Source organism: Sander lucioperca, chromosome 2, assembly GCF_008315115.2.
Source record: "Sander lucioperca isolate FBNREF2018 chromosome 2, SLUC_FBN_1.2, whole genome shotgun sequence".
Classification (NCBI taxonomy): Eukaryota; Metazoa; Chordata; class Actinopteri; order Perciformes; family Percidae; genus Sander; species Sander lucioperca.
The window spans coordinates 8,886,428-8,900,429 of record NC_050174.1 but is presented as its reverse complement, the minus strand read 5'-3'; the positions used below and the strand labels follow the sequence as shown (position 1 = coordinate 8,900,429).

Below are 14,002 nucleotides of genomic sequence, written 5' to 3'. Positions count from 1 at the left end.
CTAGTGGCTGATAATAAGCTGTACTGAGGTTAAAATATAGTTCCCAATTTACCTAGAAGCATTTCAATCAGGAGAAACTTCGTTGCAAATATGCAAGATTTATTTGTAAGTTACATATGCAAAATATGAATTGTACATAGTCTTTGGAGATTAGACTCCATCGTATAAAATGTATATGTTTTAAAGGGTTAGAAAAACCCAGACATATCCCCCGATGGAGTCTAGACACTGGTGGTGGCGATGAAGGGGCACGAAGACCGGATCGAAGGAGTCGAAGGGAGCGGTCAGCCGGAAGAAGACCGAGAGTGCCGTGGGTAAAGATGCCTGGAGGTGGAAGGGGAGGAGGAGGGTCGCACTCTTGCCTGAAATGACAAATGAAAGCCGCAGAGGAGAGAACAGATTTAAAACATGGATGTCATGCTGTGATTGGCTTGTGAAATACATGGCTGATTCTGATTGGTTTAACTGAAAAGTGACTCCCTCGAAACCAGCTGATCAGTTTAGGAGAGAAGTGATAAAGTTATTAAGTCTCCCTGAAAGAATTTACGCTGAGCTACATTTCTGAGGTCATGCACTTGGATGACAAGAGAGCCATATGGCAGTTATTCATTATCACTGCAATGCATATGCCAGTGACAATGAATAACTGAAATTTTCACTGTGATGATAATCAGCTGTCTGGGCACCTTAAAATTAGTCATTCAACAAACTTGGTCACAATGGTATAAAGATGGATAATCTACCAAAAACTATATATTTATCAAGGTATGCATCAGTGTTTTGCTGAACATTACATAGACCTTTTCCCCCACGGGAGCCATTTCAAACCTGCATCCAGCGCAAACTAGGCGAACGTCCGCGGCTCTGCCAAGCTTGGTTTTCCCACTTGGTTGTTTCTGCATTGATGTCTGAGGAGACGCGACATAGGAGGAAGGGTTGATCATATAAAACCACTGTGGTCATATAAAATCAATATTTACATAACCATCCCTTACATTGAGAGGCTGCAAAATAATATGCTTTGCTGCAAAGCCTTTGCATGACATAGACCGAATATCACTATGGTTTATCATCATTAATTAACTTTGTTCCTAGTTCGAGGCACATCATACAAATATATATTCCAATAATTAAAGGAACAATAACCAGTCTAGAGAAACAGGTCTAATCGGGTGGTTACAATAGGTAGGGCAAAAGAAAATCGCACCAATAATTGGGCCCAGATAAAAAAAAAAAAACCCTGCTTGCTTTCCACCAACCTGAGTCCAAAACAGCCATCATGTACAGTAAGTATGGCTTCATGCTGTCCATACCGTCCTCGAGCAACTCACTGTACCCATTCACATTTTAACCCTTGTGTTGTCCTCCCGTCAACCTTTTTTTCGACGTTTTTGACGCCATTTTTTCAGTTTGTTTTTGCTTTTTCCAACGTTTCAAATTGTAAATTTTTTCTTCTACACATTTTCAGCGCTTATTTCTACGTCGCATATTTTCTGATATAAAACAAAAATTGAAAACGAGTCAACATTAAGCAAAGCACAGTTACTCATGTTTTAATTTGTAGTAAGTTATTGCACTGTTCACGTTCTAACCCATTTGTTTGTGTAAAAGCCTGCCATGTTTCTCAAAATTCCTTTTTCATTGCATTTCAGTACCAGGATGGGAAATAGGTTACTAAATGTAGGCTTATAGGGCACCACTCTAGTTTGACTCATGAAGGGGTGTGCTGGCATAACACCAACAGCCGGTGGCAAAAGCTCCTGTCACTTTCTTCCATTTTTATGCTTGATGATCCAATCCAGTTGATCTTCTTGAACCCAAAAGCCCACTGGCTAAATTCCCCATTTATGTAACAGCCCTCAGGTAATGGCAGCACCACTCTACTTGAGTGGAGAAATCACATCAAGAATGTCAATGCAAGTGCACCACACATATATAGAAAGCTCTAACCTGTAGAGTGTCAGAAGCCATCACTCCCCAAGCAGTCATTTGCTTTCAATCATTGTGATTTGATGAATAATTTGAACACACAAGCTAACTATTGTTGGTTTTTAAGTGAAATCCTACGATTTTGAGAAAAGAAACAAAAATAAAATAAAATTCCACTTGTTCCACTCAGCACACAAGGTTGTATTTTATTGTATATACAAATTCAAGGGGAGAGTAAAAGCCTGTGTAAAACATGTTAAAACTTCATATTTTCATAGACAGTTCATCAAACAGTTTGACATTGTGACGAGGTTATTATTCCTAATATGTCAGTCAGACCCGTATTATTACATCTCCCTCATTTTGCAAATGGACAAAATCATAAACTAAATTATCTATCGAGGACATTCTTTGTAACTTGGTGTAGCACAAAGTTGAACAACTACAATACAAACATATTCCCTTCTGTGCCGAATGAAAAATCACCTGATGTACAGCACACAATTGTTTTCTAAATTAATTACAGCTCTCTATATTCTTCTACAAAATATTGATCTACAGTAGATCATTTTTGGTTATACTACTGGTAGTTTCACTTATCTTAGAGAAAATATTCCCAATTTTTAATGTAATTTTCAGATGGATTATTTGATAAAAGCTGCACAAACCGTAAAAATTAATAATTTAATCATGTCATAGGCAACAATGCATTTGGCTCCTGTGATTCCCATTCAGTTAATATTAGTTAGGAATAAATCCTTCTAATATTCACATGCCAAACATTTGTGTTTTATAAGCTTATTTGACCAGTCTCAGGCTGCTAATTCAGATCCATTGCATGCTCCTCTATATTTGCTGCATGGACCTCAGGTTGGGAGACACCTAGAAGACACCAGACAAATCACAAGGAAGAATTGTCTCATTGTTATGATAATTGAAATTAGAAAATGAAATATAGACCTAGTGGCCAAACTGTTTGTTACTTACTTCAAAATCGGTGCCAGTACATGCTTTGATATCCTCAGGAGTGAGCCCCTCCCATACTTCTATCAGAGTCAGGCCTTTTGTCTTATCCACATCAAACACAGCCTGGCAACAGGGCAGAAAGAGAGGGAGGGAGGGAAAGAAAAAAGGATGAGACGTTTCCGAAGAGAGAGAGAGAGAGAGAGAGAGAGAGAGAGAGAGAGAGAGAGAGAGAGAGAGAGAGAGAAAGAAAGAAAGAAAGAAAGAAAGAAAGAAAGAAAGAAAGAAAGAAAGAGAGAGAGAGAGAGAGAGATGAGGGATGAGGGTGGGGGATGAGGGTGGGTGATGAGACACAAAGACAAAATGAGAATGAGTATTTCCTTAATAGATGGGTTTGAACCTATGATGTGTGGTCACTGGGGTAACAGACAAGGATGTGTGGGCCTTCAATTATCATAAAGTGACCTAAAAGAGATGACAAAAAATATATAATTGGGGGGCCATCCAGATGACAAAATTGCTGCAATTATTGGTGAAAGACCTCTGAGATTGGTGCTCAACTTTCTGAGGTTGGACCGCTACAAAGTAGAGAGCAATTACATTTTAACTGTGGCACTACTTTTTAGCAGTTGAAACATAACAGAAAAATCAATTCAATTAAGAATAATGGCGTTCAGGTGTAAAAGTCTATCATTATTGCCGAATGATTCAAGCTAAATGTCATTCACAAATCCGTTGGATTTACAAGTCCATCGCTGGCTGTGAGATCTGCGCCTGGTGCTGAAGTTGCTGTGATGTAGCACAAGTGAAGAAGGATGAAATAGTCAGGCATATTTATAAGCAATATTTACTTATAGAAACTCTAAAAATGCCCAGATTTACATTAACCTCAACTAAAAACACTGGATTATCAAATGGAGCAAACTGGGTATAGGGTGAAGCATCTCTTCAGCCACCATAGTTGACAGTCGTCTATCAATTATGCTGACATTGTTAAAAATGGCAATGTAAGTTCTCTGTTTACCTGTGATCACACTTCTTACAGCAACACTATAACAAGGGGTTTGTGAGTTGTTCTGAATATAGACACATTCACAAGCAAAAAATGATAAATCTGATTCCAAGATAAGTTTGCACACACATATATACACATTTGTACATACACATGGTGTATACACAAAACTGGCAAATTCAACATCTCTAACAGTAACAAAATGCTGTATATTGCCCAATTCATCGCTCCTGTAGAAAAGACAGAAAGGTGGTAACGCTTTGCAAATTACCATAAAGAATCCTCCCAAACGTTTCAAATCATTTTCAATGAAGAGCAAAGTACCACAAACGCTGGAAATATATCTAAAGAAACTAACTAATTAATGTTCTGCCTTCTAAAAAGTTGCAAGAACAAAAACAATCAATCTGATACACTAATACTTGTAAAGTACTTTTAGGCAACCTACATGTTATTACCTCTTTAAGCCTTCTTTTAGGATTCAAAATTATTATTTCCATTCTGGGCCATTTCTGTATGTACAACTTTAGAGTGATACAGTTTGTTCTGTCTAAAGTGTCACACAAATAAATTAAATGGCGTTTTGAAACAAAAACAATCTCCGTCCCCCAAGCATTTAGGCGCCCTATCAGAAATCATCTCTGTCCATATTAACACGTCTTAAAACGCATATCACGTTACCATTCGCATTCACGGGGCATGTGTGTGCTGGTGTACAGGAAGCAGACTGTCTAATGTTACTCTACAGTTGAAAATCATGGGTGTATAATTTGAAAATACAGAAAGTACTTTAGAGAAAGAACAACAATGGCGAAAAGTAAGACCAGGAATTAATTTGTTTGGGCCGACAACGAGGTGGAATTGTATGTAAACCCTGCCTAACTGATAAGACTGACGGACAGGGGTGTCTACGTTTGTGCCGACTCAGACTACAATGCAACCCCAGAGTTTTCAAACTTAAAAGGGGTCAGCAGCCTCTCCGTTTTAGGGGGTTGGAAACGCCGAATTAGTGTAGACGCGAGGCATAAACGTAGCAAAAAATATGCGTTTTTTAACAAAAATGTATTAGTGTGGATGTAGCCAAAGATTGCCATGGATATCTGTTAACTGATACTATAATCAGATTCAATTTTAAATACCAACTGGCCAGGCACACTCAGCTGAGCTGGTTCCTGTTGCTTCTCTCAGCAGGGGCTGACGGGCTAAGCCACAGACACATCCAGGCAAAGCCTGTCAGGACTCTCAGCTCATTAGAACCACACACACAGTGACAGGGCAGGAGGCAGATATCTCACTCCAATATAGCAAGACAGATGGAATGTCACAAGGAGAAAGGGTCTATGGATAACACAAGTGTTGCAAGTGATTAAGGGCAATTAAAGATGTGCCAGAGGTGGTCAATATAGGTGCTGACAGTGTGCAGATATGGCAGGTGCTACTGTATGTAATGTCAATGTGAGCTCACAGTTTGATACTGCTTTAAAATGCACAATACCTTGACACACAATGGGCTGGGTAAGTAAATCTTAAGGCAATGATCTAACTTAGTTTCTGATATCAAACTACTAAAAAACAAAGTGCCTCCATTTGCAAAGCAGCCTTTTTTGTTGTGAAACTGTTGAGTCACCTTTCTTCACAGTCTACAGAGTTAGTCATTAAGAAGCTGCTAGTCTACCCCATGTGTTGTCTGGCGAGAAGTGGGCTGAATGTCATGTCACAACAATAAGCTGTCATTCAGCCCACTTCACTATTTAAAAGATAATGAATATTTCACCCTCCAACAAATCAATTTCAAAAGCTCATCCAGTATCCTGTCAATGCATTACATCAATTACAAGAAGCAGATTTTGAGATGTGTTCAGACAAAAACTCACAGTAGGACAATAAAATAATTTCAATTTTCTGGAGTCATAACTACTGTCATTACGGAAAATGCCACAGGTAACGCTTTTATGGCCCCATTAGGATGATTGAATAATTCATGAGTCCAACTGCTTTATCTGTGAATGAATGGGAAATTATAATTTTTTACTTTAAAAACAGGAGATAATTCCCCAAATAACTATTGAGAAAATGCAGAGATACTGACACCAGGGGCCACGGAAGTGATAAGTTACTCACTGCATATGTGATGAGCAAACAAATGATCACAATTCATCATTTCAATGACAATGCTGCAAGCGAGCAAGCTTATAAACAGGGAACTGTGGTTAAAAAAAAGAAAGAAATGGCAACATAGTGTATAAAATGGTCCGAACCATATGGAGAAGCAACAGAGATGCTGCCTGAGGCAGCAGGTTTCTTGTCACCCTGGGTCTCAAATCATAGCAGCACTATTTAGGACAACACTTCAATTACCATCTATCCTGGCCACGCGTGCCAAGGAGGATGCTTGGTTTTGTGGGAATATATTGTATATGTCAGCATCTGTGCATGTGTCTGTGTAGAAGGAAAATAAAATGTTTTGGCTGGTTTGGAAATCCCAGTTGTTGCTCTCATTTCAGAAACAAATTGGAGCAAAGATTTTAATCATGTGAGATTGAAAACGGTTAACAAATTTCGGATCACCATTACCAGGCTTATTAAAGGCATTGCTTGCCAGCAGGTTTATAGTCCTTTACTTTCTACTGATGGGAATTTCCTCTGGTGATCACAACAATAATAATTTTCTCACATCCCACAAGTAATTTTATCTATGGTGTTGTTGGCTAATAAAGAACAAAAAGCTCAAATGTTAAGCTGCTGTGCTGTTGTATTTTATTCATCGGACCATGAGTTTATGAATAAAAAGGTTGCTCTTGACTTCAGACATTAATCCCTAATTGGTTTTGTGTCTACATCTTTAATACGTTTTTATTTTACCACCACGTCCTGTGAGATTATTAACCTTTGTATGTGATACAAATGTTATGGCAATATCCTCACAGAGGTTTCAGCATGGGGCCTTATACAGTAGATTTGCAGATGGTTACTTTTATTGATCAGAGGCAATCACAGATAATTGTTTATCTCTTCATTATTGTCATAGAGAAACACGTTCTAATTTCATATATATAATATAACTGGCTAAATTATACGAGGACTTCAAAAATCTGTCATACACATGTTAAATGACACTGGCAATAAGTGGCTCATTGTGTGTCTGTTTTTCAATTTTAAAAGCAAGTTTAAAGGTTGATGCTTTCTTTCATGTTTCAAATTTTTAAATGAAAGACAAAACATTGCATAAACTATAATTAAATTAAAGCCTGCTTGTGTGTTTATCCCCAAATGATAATGATAATAATACTGTTAATAATAATAATAATAATAATAATAATAATAATAACAGCTGTGCCAGTCTGTAACGTTCTGAAACCTGCCAGTTTACACCAATGCGACGAGACACTATCATCTTCATAGGAACGGCTCTTTGTACTTCCGTTCTAGGTTCTATATATTTTGGCCTCCCTTCTACTAGGCGTAGCCTACTAGTTTTGTCATGGCAAACTTCACTCAGATATGATATTAGAGGGAAGAAGCATAAAGAAAGGAGGCCTGAGGAAATACAGAACAGGTGTTTGTGATGAGCAAAAATTGGCTGGGCAAATACAGTATGGACTGAAACCCCAGCCACTCCAGTCTGACCTAATGGCTGTGGATTCAAACGTTAAATTTTGAAGATGCAATTTCTTTCCACCTGTCTCAAAATAACATGACATGGCAGGAAAATGAAGCGTAATTCATATAGCAAAAGCTAACACAAGCATTATGAAAAGAAAAGATGGCACAGATGAGGACAAAACATTTAAGAAAATGGCTAACAAGCAGTGCAGGAAACAATACGACAAAGTGAAGCGATTATAATCCACAATGAGAAGAAACAAAAGTGGAACGAATAGAGCTTTCAATGAGGAGATGCCTCTTTTGATGCTCTGCAGTACCTGCTGACACTGCTGATCGCTTTGTATAATACAACACAGACACAATTCAATGTTCTTTCACAGCACTAAAGTTACATAACAGCTATCTTTAGTGATTGCTTGTGGTTTTAGAGACTACACAGCAGATTGTATTTGCTTTGGAGGTACGGTTATATTACAGCACACACACACACACACACACACACACACACACACACATACATACACACACACACACACACACAGCATTTTCAAGTCTCTTAATGTTTGTTGTTCACACGTATATATTTAATAGCAACAAAACGGAATATTACTATTTGTCACTGACACAGCTTTCCATTTCTGTTGTCTGTTATCATCAACAGCACTTCATGAGTATAAAAACCATGATTGGACAATAGAAAAATAATAACAAATAATAACTGTGTCGATGACACAGCTTTCTTGACCTGTTCAGGACACAGATTTTAAAAACAAGCACCCACAGCGAGAGCTGGAGGTAACACAATTAACATTGCTGCAAGGTAGAAGTATTTTGGCAATATCTGAGAGGCTGACAAGCTGACAGTCATATGTCAGCATTTTTGAAAAGCTCAGTTTCCTCTGTCCAAACTACAAAAAGAGACTGGCATTGCCAAAGGAAGGGCCTCTTCAAAATGTGAACATACAGAGATGGACAATGCCTGTTTGGTGTGGATGGATGGCCAAATGGAGAGGAACAAATATTTTTCAATTTATTCACAGTGTAACAGACATGGTATAGGAAGGATAGAGAGTGGAATAGTGGAAGAGAGGGTGAGGGGGGTTGTTAGAGGTAATAAAAGTGTAAGGAGGGCAGACAAATAAGAGGAAAGTAGGTGATAATAAAGATGGGGGGAAATGGAAAAAAAAAAAAAAGATAGTCATTGTACATCAGAGAATCATTACTAAGAAAAGAAAGCTGGGAATGTAATAAGAGAAGAGAGTAACAATTGATATAGGAGGGAGAGAAAACAGCATGAGATAAAAATGGGGAAGGTGGAGAGGAGGAGGTGGTACTAATGCTAGCAGGGCAGCAGAAAGAGCTTTAACCTTTATAAATATTGACAGAAATCTGCAAGCTGAGAAATGTTGCACAATCACAACAAAAGCTAGTCGAGCAGAAAAGAACAGACAGGGTGAGAAAAAAGCATGGACACACTGCCTGACTTTGCTCCTGACAGGTCATGTTTTCAATGAGCGAGTTCTAAAGACAGTAACCACAAGAGGGTTACAGAGAATTGACCAAAGTACAAGACAACATAAAAACTGCATCAGCACTAAGCTCTACTAGCTACTGGAAGCTCTCTCTAGACTTTCTTTTTTCTTTCTAACCGCCCCCATACCTTTCCTACTTCGCCCATTCCCTCTAACTGCCATCTACACTGTTGTTTGTTTTTTTTTACACATTTTTACCAATCCTGTACTTTTGCTTACTGTCTTCTTATGTCCCCTTTAACAGAAAATTCCACGATTGAACGACTGTAAACACTATTCCGACAAGATAAGTGTTACCTGTAACTTCAATGTTGGTCAGTCCCATTTGGCTGGGTTTTCAATCCCATATGAGCTACCAAGTATGACAACCTATTGCTGTAAATGTTTACCTTCTTCCATCTCACCAAGCAGAACTCAAACTATGGGTAACTAATGAAATTCAAAAACCAAGCAGAAAGAGAGCTCTTCACATTTGCCTTTAGGCTAAGCTCCATAAGCTTTCCAGGGGAGATTGTGCAGTAAGACTTCCAGAGTACAAGGTGTGTGTCAACCAAGACTACTCAACACTATCCAAAACCTCATGCTAAATCTCTTGATTTCTTGAAATCTGTTGAGCTCCTTGACTACTGGACTACCTGGATGACCTTCTCTCTTAATCTTCCTCCACCTCTACAGAGGGCATGTTGGTTGCGTTTTTGCGTCCAAAAATATCCAAAAGAGAGTACAAAACATACAGCTGCAGATCAGCTGTGACTAATCATTGCACAAGCATCAACAACATTAGAAGCAGGGCCCTGAGGCAGGGATGGGAGTATCAACATAACAAATAATAAAGGGAAACCCAACCCTAACCATGAAAATTAACAAACCATAACACAATCAATAAGAAGCCTCCTTACTGAAATCAACTGATTGATAGTGTTAATTGAATAAATGTAATTTCCATCTACCCGTGTCACTCTGTTGCATCAAAGCAGTCTATCAGTTGCAGTGTGATTGTTTTTGTATATTTTGTTCATGTGGGGGAGATGTAATTGAGAGATAAATATACAATGTGTGACTTGTAGTTATTCCATCTTGTAAAGAGTTCATTCATGGTTGGAATATGATCTAAAAGAGCCCTTCACCAAACGGAAAAAGCACAGTACACCTGAAATATCCAAAAAGCGATCACCACAAAAACCCAGTAGCACTTCTACTCCATTGTCTTCACAATGTCTGACTTGTGTTCCATTGGGTTTATTGTCTTCGCTTATCGCTGACATATTCAGGGAACTAATTTGCTGTGGTAAAATAGGAACAATTATGGTTTCAGTCAATCACTCTTGACTGCAAGGTGGGGAATTGTTATACTTTGAAAAGTGAACAGCCAGCCCTCAATTTAAAACAAATTAGATGTTTGAATTAATATTAAAAGAATAAACAAGCCTTAAGCTAGTCGCAGAAGGAAGACACCTGTAATTTTGGCCACAGGGTAAAGGCTTAGTATCTGTAGTTGTTAGACCAAGTCTTTAAAACTTAAGTAGGAGACAGTTCGGTGTCTTTGCCTGTGTATTTGTAGTTGAGTATTCATGTTTTACAAGAACATAACTGGTTAACAAGGAATTAACTTAAAAGTCACAGGTATCCACTCATATGCACAATATGTCGAAATAAAAATCTGTTGAAAAATGCTAAATAAACTCCTTGCACAAAATCCTCTCATGCCCCGCATATCCTGGTATTTTACAGGCCATCAGTACTGCACAGCCATAGCTTACTCATTGCCACCGTCTATGTAGGACCTATGAGTAAGCAGCCTATGTTTATGACTAATGGCTTATACATTCATTCATGCATGCACTTCATTCTAAATTTGGGATGATGGGTACATATTGCATATATATCCTGTATATATAAATTAAACAAATAAACACACCTTTTCTGTGATGATACGATCCACACACTGCTTCCCAGTTAAAGGCAGGATGCATTTGTCCAATATCTTGTGTTTTCCTCCCTGAAAGAAAAAGGGTATTTGGTTAGAACAAAAACTTAACTAGAGGACAGTCACCTTCAGACTGTGTTAATACTTTCAGGAATGCAGCTTCAATTGTAATATATCCAGGGATGCAGCTTGTTATGTACACTCATTATACCCCCTTAGGACATACAGCACATATTCCAAGTGAGTCTGTCTCAGTTTCCCTGCCATTCATCTTAAAGAAAAGGCACACATCAAAATGCCTCTGATGCTGCCTCAAAAGCCCACATCATACATCATCCCCTCCCCCCTTCCACATTATGAATGAAAGCAGACTTCAGGGCAGTAAATTTATGCTCACCTGCTGCACCGTCTGGAATATAGCTGGGCGCCAGACAGGCTCCCATTAGCAAAAAAAAACAGCATGCTTCTGTAAATGCTGAATGTTACGTTGCCCTTGCATCATTTCGGTCTGGAGTTTCCAAAAGTAAACCAATTCAGTTGGATTAACGACTGCAATTGTCAGAAGCCCTGTGGGGTTACTCATCCCTAGCTACAGAACCAGTCTAACGAATCAGCTGTTCCCAATACACTGAGTCCAATGCCAGACTTCTATTCAAATTAGCCAAAGACGAACAAACAGGAGATGGTTTGTGTGCAAAACCTTGGATGTGCTGGAGCTCTCTGGTAGAAAGGAATTAAGCAATCCATTAACAGAATTATCCTTAATCAGTTAGAACACTCACACTCATTATTATAGGAAGCAGATACAAGGTATGCTGGTGAGGGTACCAACATGGGAAAGGAAAATTTGCCATTTCATGCAACCTGGATCCCTGGGAAAGGAAATTAGTCTTGTGGGGTAATTTGCAAAGGCTCTGCTGGTTAGAACAAGCATGATACAAGCTCACATGCACACATAAATACACTCTTACATGTATACACACCTTAGCTGAGTGCTCCATGGTGACCACCACCTTGGTTCCAGCGCTAGCCACCAAATCCATGGCTCCTCCCATTCCCTTCACCATCTTACCCTAAGAACGAAAGATAATATTGAATTGAGGTTAAGTTCTCACATTTATTTAAGGGAGGACAAAACAACAGAAACACCATGCGATATAACAATCCAATCTTAAACTGCCATTAACTATGGCCTTATATAGTAATACATATATATTATTATAATACCATGAAGTTCAAACAACTCCTCCATCAGAAATACATAAAGTTTTACAAAGCTTTGCTCTATCTTCAAAACAAGGAAATCTTCTTATGCTCTGTGCTTGGTAAAGAATAATTTTATCTCTGCGTTAGTAAGACCCTGAAAAACTTCAAAGACTGAGAGCGAACAAGAGGAAGAGTTTAGAATGGATCTTCAGCATTTCACAAATGTGGTGACAAGCGCAGTGGCAACACCATAAAAGTTTTTCAATTAATATTATATTGTGCACTAGTAACGTCCATCCCCTTAAAAATTCAGAAAATCTTAAAAGAAAATGTTTTTTTTTCTTAGTAATATTTTGGTAGTTTTTTTTTAAAATCATTATTCTATCTTCTAGCCTCTACAGCTACGAATAGTTTATAAAGCAACTAGTGAATTAGAAAAAGGAGCAAGCAGGTTATACACAATTCCAGTTTATCAAATCTGAACCACATTTTTAGAAGTGAGAAAGAAGGTGAACATGTCCAGTGTCCACTAAAAGAATCCACTGCATTACAAAACTTAACAACTTTTAAAATGACTCTGGTTGTTAGTTGTAGAAAGTAGCTCCAATGAAAATGGTTGGCCTGTGTATTATACAGAGTGGCAGTGAGGCGTTTTTGGGAAGACATGTTGCTGTTGAATTTTTTAAATGCAAATTTCCTATGCTGTGAGCACCACAAACTACATAAAATTCACTGCCTTTGTATTGAGGCACCGGCAAAATTGTCAAGGACAGATATCTCAAAACCTGAGCAAATTAAACCAAAGCTATCTGCATGAATAGATAGCAATGGTGGCTTTTTGTAATTGGGTGAGTCACGTGCTCAAAATTCATGATTCTTGGTACAATTCGAGCAGCTGCAGTCCGAGTGTATAAAAGGTATTAATGGTCGCACTAAGATGCAGCACAACAGGACTTCAATATTGAGAGGAATTTAGTACCATTATAAGAGCAATGTTGGTGCTGTGATTGGGCCTTCTCTATAAAAAAAAAAAAGCATTCACAGCTGCATCTTCAGAGAAGATAGCTGGACGTAAACCTAGGTTAACTGTACTAACTCTGTTAGTAACCGTTAAAGGCTTGTGTTGCTAGCAGACAGCAATAACATCATACTATAAAAGGCAGGGGTCTCTGTGAGTCTGGCTGTCCGACCCGCACGCACCAAAGACATCACATGCAGCACGCTGACGTACATAAGTAAACTGTATGCTATCGTTCAACATACTTTTGTGTAAATAAACCAGGACTGCCCCCTGAACGTGATGGATTCAATAGTAATAAACTGTAAACAATAAGGTTTAAAAAAAACTGTGTGCGATCGCTGTGTGCAGCTGTGGTGGTGGGGCTCAGGGCTTCACAGCTCTTAGCTAGCATGTTGTCTGCAGCCAGCTACCGGTGATTAATACGCCTATTTGGAAAACAATACTTCTACAGTGCTTTTCTGACCACGGCGCTGGATATACTAAATTTACAACCAAACTCTTCTAAACTTCCTTCAACGAGCATTAGCGGTGTCGTCATTGCGCTGTAGCATTACGCTGTTGCAAGTGGTCATGTAAGTTTGCTTTATACTAGCTTATAACACTAATAACGTTAACGCCGGCAAAATACCTCCACTAACTAAATCCATGCTGTTGGAACCGAAGCAGGGTGATTCTCTTTAAACAAAGAGAATCTCCTCAGACATGTGACCTCCTAGACAAAATAAGGCCACATGCCCCACATGAGACCTGAAGCGCTTTTTCAGACAAAGGAACTGGGCCTACCTGGGAAAGGACAAGCCTGAAAA

At 38.6% G+C, this 14,002-nt stretch overlaps 1 protein-coding gene across 1 annotated transcript in view; it reads right to left on the bottom strand.

Annotated features, from left to right (window-relative positions):
• Positions 1–2,109: 2,109 nt before the first annotated feature.
• Positions 2,110–14,002, bottom strand: part of oxct1a (3-oxoacid CoA transferase 1a) — a 49,885-nt gene continuing 37,992 nt past the window's right edge. The window contains exons 14-17 of the mRNA XM_031305005.2: positions 11,953–12,042; positions 10,961–11,041; positions 2,917–3,018; positions 2,110–2,811 (exon numbers count right to left, since the gene is read on the bottom strand). Of these exons, the coding sequence (XP_031160865.1) occupies positions 2,776–2,811; positions 2,917–3,018; positions 10,961–11,041; positions 11,953–12,042 (309 nt within the window). The 3' untranslated portion in view covers positions 2,110–2,775. The remainder of the gene's footprint in view (positions 2,812–2,916; positions 3,019–10,960; positions 11,042–11,952; positions 12,043–14,002) is intronic.